This window comes from Lontra canadensis, unplaced genomic scaffold (assembly GCF_010015895.1).
Source record: "Lontra canadensis isolate GAN:19392208 unplaced genomic scaffold, GSC_riverotter_1.0 scaffold81, whole genome shotgun sequence".
Classification (NCBI taxonomy): domain Eukaryota; kingdom Metazoa; phylum Chordata; class Mammalia; order Carnivora; family Mustelidae; genus Lontra; species Lontra canadensis.
In genome coordinates, this window is record NW_022631075.1 from 249,396 (window position 1) to 258,916 (window position 9,521).

The 9,521-nt window shown below is 54.1% G+C and overlaps 1 protein-coding gene across 1 annotated transcript; it reads left to right on the plus strand.

Moving 5' to 3' along the window:
* The first annotated feature begins 304 nt into the window (after positions 1 to 304).
* Positions 305 to 2,109, plus strand: SOWAHD (sosondowah ankyrin repeat domain family member D). Its single transcript, XM_032882282.1, has one exon. The coding sequence runs from the start codon at positions 537 to 539 to the stop codon at positions 1,494 to 1,496; it is 960 nt and encodes a 319-aa protein (XP_032738173.1). The 5' UTR covers positions 305 to 536; the 3' UTR covers positions 1,497 to 2,109.
* The last annotated feature ends 7,412 nt before the right edge of the window (positions 2,110 to 9,521 follow it).

Consider the following 9,521-nt stretch of genomic DNA (forward strand, 5'->3'; position numbering starts at 1 on the left):
GGAGCCAGCGCCCTGGAGCTCAAGGATCGCGCTCCCGGAGGCCTTGGCTGCCGGCCAAGCTCAGCCCGCCGGGGAGGGGGCGCCCTGGAGCCTCTTCACCCTGGCAGCTGCGGGGATGCTGAGAAGCCCGGCCCTGGGGCGCTCGGGACCCGCTCGCCCCCACCCGCGCCTGCCACACCGTCGCGCGCGGTCAGGGAGGCGGGGCTCACCTGGCCGTTTGGGGCGGGGCCGCCCGCCTCCCGGGAACGCGGAGGTGGCGTCGGTCCCCGCGGGGCGCTAGAGGGACTGGCCTCGGGGACGGGGACGCGGCTCGGAGCTCCCACTCCTCCACGCCCCTCACCTTCCGCGCGGGGGCCCTCCCTCGGCTCGCCGGGTCTCTCCCTCCCTCTCCCTCCCCTCCTTTACTCCCTCCCTCCGAGCCCAATTGCTCAAGCCGCTTCCTTCCCCAACGCCAGCGCCAGTTCCTCTCCCGGAGGGGCCCGGGAAGGGCAGCGAACGCTCGACCCTGGAAGCGCCGCGGCAGCAGCGGCAGGACCATGGCCGAGCCCCGAGGGACCGCGAGCCCGGGGCCCAAGGCCTCCCTCGCCGCCACCGCGCTGAGCCCGCGGAGCGCCCCGCAGCTCCGCCCCTGGAGAGTGGAGGCCGCCACCCTGGGCAGGTACCGGGGCTACGCCGGGACCCCCTCCCGGGACCCTCTCCTCCACGGCTCAATGCTGCTCTCGGCAGCGGGCTCCGGCCGCCGGCGGGGAGCGCTGCGGGAGCTGCTGGGGCTGCAGGGGGCGGCCCCCGCCGGCTGGCCGTCGGAGGAGCGCGCAGAGGAGCCGTCCCCGGCCGGGCCGAACGGGCCGGGCGGCGGCGGGCTGTGCCTGGAGCCCCACGAGCACGCGTGGATACTGGCGGCCGCCGAGGGCCGCCTCGAGGTGCTGTGGGAGCAGCTGGAAGCCGAGCCCGCCCTGTTGCTGCGGTGCGACCCGATCACGGGCTACACGGTGCTGCACTGGTTGGCCAAGCACGGGTGCCATGAGGAGCTCATCCTGGTGCACGACTTCGCCCAGCGCCGCGGCCTGCAGCTCGACGTGAGCGCCTCGGGCAGCGGCGGTCTCACGCCCCTCCACCTGGCGGCCCTGCAGGGCCACGACATGGTCATCAAGGTGCTGGTGGGAGCCTTGGGGGCCGACCCCTCGCGCCGCGACTACAGCGGCCACCGGGCCTGTCACTACCTGCGGCCCGACGCGCCCCAGAGCCTGCGGGAGCTGTCGGGGGCCGAGGACTGGGAGACAGCGGGCGGCTGCGAGCGTATCAACGCCAACAACAACAGCAGCGGCGGCGCCGCGTGGGCGCCGCGACGGACCCCGAGCTGGGTGGGCACGAGCTCCGTGGAGGCCCCGGCAAGAGCGGCGGCGTCGCCTTGCAAGGAGAAGAACTATACGGGCAGCCGGGTGGTCCAAATTCAGGGCCTTCTCCGCCAAATGTTCCCCTTCTTCCAGGACCGTTGAGGGCGACAGAGACTGAAGAGCGCGGAGGGACCGTGACTCTGCGGTCGAGGCTTCGGTCGCGGGTGGTCTCGGGCCCCACCCGAAGGCGCGGCAGCTCCTGCCGCAGCCGAGTGCGCCGTGCCTGCAAGCAGCGGACCACCTCCAGGTTTGTCACGCGTACCTGTCCCAGGTCTCCTACAGCCACCGGCCAGGAGACCTGGGGATCAGGACACCCTCACCGAGAGAGAGCAAAGACCCAGCTGTCCTGGGGCCGAGTCCCAAAACTAGGGCACTGAGGAGTTAGGGATAGGGGGATGGTCCTGCTTGGGAGAGGAAACGTTGGGCTTCCAGGAGACGTTTCTGGGCAGGCCGAAGCTCTGGGTGTACTGGGAAGCACTTGCTAGAAGAATGACTTAAGACTGGAGAGCACGGATAGGGAGGGGCGACGCGCCTGCCTGTAGGCTTGCCTCCGCTCCTGCTGCGGGCAGAGTCACCCTTTCCCCCATCCTGCTCCTGAGACGTCCAGAATTTATCGGTTTTTTTCCTAATGTATCTCGGATGCCTTCTTAAGCACATTAAAGCGGGGTATGTTTTCTTTTCACATGACAAAGCTGTCCTTTGAGTGACTTTTTTTTTTTTTCATTAACCATTGAGTGTCGGAAGCTTCCTACATTCCGGGGGAAGAGTTCACCAACCCATGGCCCTGAGCTAGTGGTCGGGGTGGCTCTGGACCTTGTTCCCACAGCGGGCCAAGCTGGAAGGAGCTGCATTCACCTTGGCTCTGAGTAGAGACACACAGTTTGCCTTTCTCCCCGACCCTTTCAGACAATTAGGTCCCGCTTCCGGCACAAGTCTCATCCTAGACGAATTGTCTGTAGCCGGCAGAGGGGTAGTAAAAGGAAAAAATCTCCAAATGTACATTTCTGATGTTTTGTGGTGAGTCATATAATTTACCTTTACTTCTGCCCTCCTGTGAGACACACCCAAGGACGCTTTTTCCAAGATAGGGCTCTAATCCTGGGCATTGCTTTTTAATTACAACTAATATATAAGTTGTAGTTTGGAAACTGGCTCCCATTCAGAGATTGTATGAAACGGATAGAATACAGGAGGGCTGACTTTGGCTGAAAAGAGGGAAAGCAGTTGGTGGCTAGGGATTCGTGCTGCCTTAGAGAACAGTGCATTTTCTTTTTCTTTCTTCCTTCCTTCCTTCCTTCCTTTCTTTCTTCTTCTTCTTCTTCTTCTTCTTTAGATTTTATTTATTTACTTGAGAGAGAATATGAGCAAGAGAGAGAGAATTGGCAGGGGGAGGAGCAGATTCCTGAGCAGGGAGCCTGAATCGGGTCTCGATCCCAGGACGCTGGGATCATGACCTGAGCCAAATGCAGACGCTTAATCGACTGAGCCACCCAGGTGCCCCAGAGAGCAGTGCATTTTCAAAATAGTGCTATAACCCTAGAAGCTTGGGCCACACTTGCAATGGACTGTTGTATCCCCAGCCCTCTGATCCCTGCCCTTGAACACCAGGGAGAAACAGTCATCACAGAACACAGAAAGCCCAGAAACACACTACCCTGGGCTCATCCATACAGGTTTCCATCTCTGCCTGGCGGTCCCATTTGCCCCCTCTATTACCTCCTCTGTGCTCGAAATGTTCCGACCTTCCCTTAATTACCCATTAGTTTCTTCTCAGCCATGAAACGGTCCACACCTTCCCTATCAATGTTTTCAGCCTGTCACATGTTTCTAGGAACTGCACCTTAAAACAAATTTACACAGTGTGACATAGCATTGACTTTTCATTCTCAATGAACTTGTTCAGTGTTTGAAAGGGGGAGGGAGAAAGGTTCCTGCATTCTGGCGGCTGGCATTAGCGTTTGGCATAACTCCCTCCATCCCTGTGCCCATTTTATAGTATTTTTTAAGCATTTATTTATTTGAGAGAGAGTGAGCATGAGCCAGAGGGGAGGGGCAGAGGGAGAGGGATGAGCAGACTCCCCGCTGCGCAGGGCTCCATCCCTGGACCCCAAGATCAGGACCTGATTGGAAGTCAGACGCTTAAGCTTGCCCAACTGAGCCACCCAGGAGCCCCGCCCTCCCCAGTCCTCCCCGCTTCCCCCCCCTCCCGCCCCCACGCCCAGTCGCCCTTGACAGCTGCCCAGGCTGGTGATGGGGCTTGGCCGAGACTGCTGGGACAGGGCCTTCCTGCCAAATGGCTGGGTCTGCGGGCTCCTGGCTTGGAGGGAAGAGTGGCTTGTGCCTTTGCCCACCATTCAAAGGACACTTAGAACGGAGGTCTCCTCTTCATGGGAAAAGTCTGAACTTAAGCATATTAACTATTAGCAGATCTGGAGACCGGAGACAGGCATCGGCCCTGCTTTTTCCAACAAGAAAACCAAGTCAGCTGGAAGGTCTGAAAGCGCTTTCCTTCATTTCTCCTGCAGTCAGCTCTTCTTCCCACAGATTGTTCTCATCATGTGATAGTCCCTAGCCTACCTCCTCCATGTAAAATTGAGGTTTGGCTGCAGGGGACAAACTCCCATGCTGAAAACTCTCCATGCCTAACATCAAGCCGTTGGCATTTCTGGTATGCTTTTTGAGGCAAGACTGGTATGCTCACCCCAAGAGAAAGAACAAATTCCCTAAGAAACTGCTTTCCAGGGGAGCGAAACGGAGTTAGGCAGATGATACAAATCTGCGTTCTGGTGGAGCAAGGGACAAGAAAAAATGACAGAAGCAGGGCTGTGACAGGTGAGCATGGCAGCTGGGGGAGGGGCGCGGTGCTGCACCAGGGCGGGGTCTGACCCAGGCCAAAGATAAGGGAAGGCTTTCCAGAGAGGAAGATAAGGTCTGATCTGAGGCTCCAGGGGTGAGTGGGAGTTGGTTGGTGGGGTTGGGGGGAGGCTCCTGGCAGAGCCTCTGGGAGGACGGGAGGATGGACAGGAGGACTTCTAGGAGAAGAGAGCAAGTACCGGGAAATGTAAGTCAGCCGGTTAGGCAGGAAGGTGGGAGCTGGGGAGTGATTAAGGGAAAAGCTGGAGAAGTGGATGGGGGCTCAGATCACTAAGGGCCTCGTAGATCATGCCGAAAGAGGCACAGAAATTTTAACCTAAAGGTAGCCAGGAGCCACAGAAGGTTTCCAAGCAGAGGAGAAACCTGATGGGGTTCTAGAGGAGTCCCTCTGGCAGTCATGTGGAGGAGGATGGATGTGTCAAGGGAGCACGGTGACAACGGGGGTTGGGGGGTCAGGGGTTTGAGTATCACGCAAGCAAAGGTTTCTGGCCAAACGCTTCGAGAAAAGTCAGGCTTCAGCTGAGAAGTTCCAAGAACCCTGTGGAGAGCACTGGCTTTCAAACTTTTTGTTTCCACCCTAGAACTTGCCTTCTCGAAGCTTACCTCGAGGCCCCAGGTGTAAAAGTGGCAAAGGCCCGGATGAACAGATGGTAGCACACAGTGACCCCCGGATCGAGGTTCAAAACCACTGGGGGGCATGGCACTCGGCCTGACCGGGGTTCCAGTGCCCACTATGGGTCCCTCATCCCTCTGAGTCGTACTTTCCTTGCCAGTGAGAGGGAACCGATCCAGTCTCCCTGGAGGGGCTCGGAGGGTTTGAGATCACACAGACGCAGCCCCCATGCGCTGCAGAGAAAACGGGCCACCGCTTGGAGAAATGCAGAGGTGTGCAGCGGCCCCATTGTGGGCAAGCTGGTTTCTCAGCGAGGGTGGTCCGGGAAAGGGCTTGTGGTCACCCCTGTTAACCTCTCTCGAAAGTGCATGCTCCCCGATTGCAGGTTCCTGTCTCTCCGCCATTCCTCAAAGGAGATGTTGCTTCCTCTGCTGATGTTATCTGCCGCTGACATACTCAGGCCTTAGAATCGTAGCAAGCTGAGCAGGCTTGTTCCCCGGGCCCACAGAAGTCAAAGCAGCGAGTTAGGAAGGGCCCACCAAACGCAAAGTAGGTGAGATACGGTTTCTGGATAAAGACATAAACCGGAGTCAGGGCTAAACCCGAAGACCTCTGAGGAGAATAAAAGCCTGCAAGTCCTTCGTCTGCTGACCCTATTACCTACACAAGTGCCCCCTTCCATCCCCCTACCCACCATTCCACACCCGGCCTCCAAAGACCTCCTTCCTATTTCTGCTCATTTGAAGGAAGGCGATGCCTGTCTCCTCTCGGGATGGGACACTAGCTCTCCGCACGGGCTCCTCCCAGGGCTTAATGCTCCCAGCTTTCCCTCTCCCGTACCTCCAAGCTCCCCATCAGTGTGGTTCAGTGTAATAAACACTTATTAAGAAGGCAGGCTCCTGGGGGGACAAACAGGCCTAAGTCACTCCCATTCCCCCCACCTTCTGGCCCAGTCTCATGGCTCTCCCTCTCCTCTTCACAGCCAAGCCTCTCCAAGGGGAGGTCTCCTCCCCTCTGTTTCTCTGTCTCCTCACCTCTTCATCTCTCCTCAGCCCTCTGCATTCTGCTTTCTACCACCATCATTCCAACTCTAGTGCTTCCACGAGCATCTCCAGGGATGACACCCCCCCTCCAGCTGCCAAAGGCAAGTCGTTATCTTAATTCAGTTCTTGGCCTCACGGGCCAATGTTGGCTACTTCCTACTCCTTGAAACTTCCTTCTCTAGTCTCCCACGACCTCCTACAGCTTTGATTGCCGGCGTTTACCAGCTTGAAGTCTCAGCAAACCTTTCTTCTTGCTCTATGTTCCCTCCCCAAGTCCTTTTCTCCCTTCTCCCCTTCCCACCCTTTTCCCTCCCTCCCTCTGCTCCAGCCACACGGTCATCCTCGATGATCCTTCGAAGAGCCATGTTCTTCTGAGCTCTGGGATTCCGACATGCTGTTCCCTCTCCAGAAACACTTTTCCCTCTATTCCTTGCCCTCCTCACCTGGCCCACTCCCGCTCATCCTTCAGATGTTAGCCACCACCTTGGGGAGGACTTCCTTGCCCCTCAGCCTATGTTAGAACCTCACTCATGTTGCCCCTTTTCATAGTCTTTATTACACTGGAGGAAACCATGCCAGCAGTTAGCAGACCACTCTTTCCCCTGTCACCATGAGCCTGACGTTCCATGAGGACAGGGACCAAGTCTGTCTTATTTACCACAGTACCCCTAGTTTCTGGTAGATGGAAGGTACTCAGTGAATATTGATTGGCACTGAAATCATAGATTTGAACTCAAGAGCACAAGAAACAAAACAAGAAATAGAGAAATGGGACTTCATCAAAATTAAAGACTTTTGGGCCTCAAGGGGACTAGTGGAAAAGTAAAAAGATTACCCACAGGGGTGCCTGGGTGGCTCAGTTGTTAAGCGGCTGCCTTCAGTTCAGGTCATGATCTCAGGGTCCTGGGATCGAGCCCAGCATCAGGCTCCCTGCTCTGCAGGGAGCCTGCTTCTCCCTCTCCCACCCCCTCTGCTTGTGTTCCCTCTCTCTCTGTGTCTCTGTCAAATAAATAAAAAACTTTTTAAAAGACACCCCACAGAACAGCAGAAAATATTTGCAAGTGAATATCTCATAAGGGTCCAGTATCTAGAATATATAAAGAATCCTAAACTCAACCACGAAAAAAAATATAAACGACCTGCCTTACAAATGGGCAAAGGACTTGAACAGACATTTCTCCAAAGGTGTATATGCCAGTCTCCAACAAGCCCATGAAAAGAAGCTCAACATAATTAGTCCTTGGGACTTCATTTTGTTTTCTTTCGGTGGGGGAGGGGTAGAGATCTCACGAAAGAGAATCTTAAGCAGGCACCCCCATGACCCTGAGATCATGACCTGAGCCAAAATCAAGAGTCAGATGCTTAACCGACTGAGCCAGCCAGGTGTCCCTGTTCTTTGTTTCTTTAAGCAAGCTCTAGGCCCAAAGTGGGGCTTGAACTCAGGACCCTGAGATCAAAAGTCAGCATGTTCTACCGACTGAGCCGGCCAGGTGCTCTGACATCATTAGTCATTAGGGAAAAATGACATAACACTTTCTATCCACTAGGATGGCTGTAATCAAAAAGTCACACTATAACAAGCACTGGGCAAGGACGCAGAGAAATGAGAACCTTCAGACTCTGCGGGTACGGGTATAAAACGACGTAGCCACTCTCGAAAGCAGTTCCTCAGACAGTTAAACACAGAGTCACCATATGTGATATTGTGATTTATAATAAATATATATTTAGTTTCTGACCCTGTTCCAAGGCACAGAGCTCCTAAAAGCCTTGGAATTTCCTGTGGTAAGAGTGAGCTTTGTGTCTTTCGTTATGTTAAACAGGAGACTTTTGGCAAGCCCCTCCCCGCTTTTTAAGATTTTATCCCTTTATTTGAGAGAGAGAGAGAGACAGAATAAGCAGGGTGAGTGGCAGGAGCATAGGGAGAAGCAGGCTCCCCGCAGGGAGCCCCACTTGGGACTCGATCCCAGGACCCTGGGATCATGACCTGAGCCGAAGGCAGACGCTTAACCCACTGAGCCACCCAGGCGCCCCTGGAAAGCCCTTAAGATGGGGGCTGCTTCCCAGGGGAATCCAACCATATAGGAATGGAACATTCAGTACCTCCCCCAAACCTCCAGGGAGGGAAGAGGGCCTGGAGGTTGAGTCAATGGTCGATGGCCAGTGATTTAATCAACTGTGACTACGTAATGAAACCTCCACAAAGACCCAAAAGGACAACGTTCTAAGAGCTTCTGGGCTGGTAAACACGAGGAGGTGCTGGGTGAGTGGCACCCTGGAGGGCATGGGAGCTCTGAGCCCCTTCCCCGTGCCTTGCCCTGTGCGTCTCTTCCATCTGTCTTTTCCTAAGTTATAGCTTTTTATAATAAACTGGGGGTCTAATAGGTAAAATGTTTCTCTGATTTCTGTGAGCTACTTCAGCAAATTAATCGAACCCCAGGAAAGGGGCGTTGGAACCTGCAATCGACAGCTGGTCCGTCAGATGCGCAGGTGACACCTGAGTTTATGATTAGCATCTAGAGTTGGCAGGGGAGGGGGGGGCATCTTGTAGGACTCCGTCCTCAGCCTGTGGAATCTGTTGCTATCTCGCGGAGGTTAGAGTCAAGTGAAAGTGAGTTACATTGCAGGATACCCAGCTGGTGTCAGACAGTTTCTCCTTGTTGTTAGTGTGGGGATCCCACGCCCCGGGCACACACACTTTGGATTTGGTGCAACCCTTGATCTCAGGATGGTAAGTTCTAGTCCCATGTTGGCGATAGAGATTAATTAAATAAATAGAACTTTAAAAAAATTTTAGAAATCTTAAATTGACTGTGGTAATGGTTGCACATAGCTGTAAATATACCAAAAACCACTAAACCGTACATTTCATTTTTTTTAAAGATTTATTTTTTTATTTTAGAGAGAGAGAGAGAGAGCACACACATGAGTTGCAGGGGTGTGGCAGAGGGAGAGGGAGAGAGACTCTCAAGCAATCTTTCCACTGAGCACGGAGCCAGAGGCTGGGCTCAATCTCATGACCCTGAGATCGTAACGGCTGATCATGGGATCATGATCTGAGCTGAAATCAGGAGTCGGATGCTCAACTGACTGAGCCACCAAGGGGCTTCTACACTTTCTAGTGTATTTTTTATTTTTTTAAACTGAAGTACAGGGGGCCTGGGTGGCTCAGTGGGTTAAAGCCTCTGCCTTTGGCTCAGTTCATGATCCCAGGGTCCCGGGATGGAGCCCCACATCGGGCTCTCTGCCAGGGAGCCTGCTTCCCTTCCTCTCTCTCTGCCTGCCTCTCTGCCTACTTGTGATCTCTGTCTGTCAAATAAATAAAATAAAATCTTTAAATAAATAAGTAAAAATAAACTGAAGTACAATTGACATACAATATTAGATTTAAGTATACAGCATAGTAATTTCACAATTATATACATTACAAAATGTGAAGTGATCATGAGAACTGTAGTGATCATTTGTTGACCATGTGAAATTATTATAATATTACTGATTGTATTCCCTGTGCTGTATTTTTCATCCCTCTGATTTATTTATTTTATCACTGAAAGTCTGTACCTCTTTTATTTTTTTTTTTAATTCGGCTCCATG

What these genes read in the sequence shown, in the direction of transcription:
- SOWAHD (XM_032882282.1), top strand. Translation starts at nt 537, where the DNA reads ATGGCCGAGCCCCGAGGGACCGCGAGCCCGGGGCCCAAGGCCTCCCTC.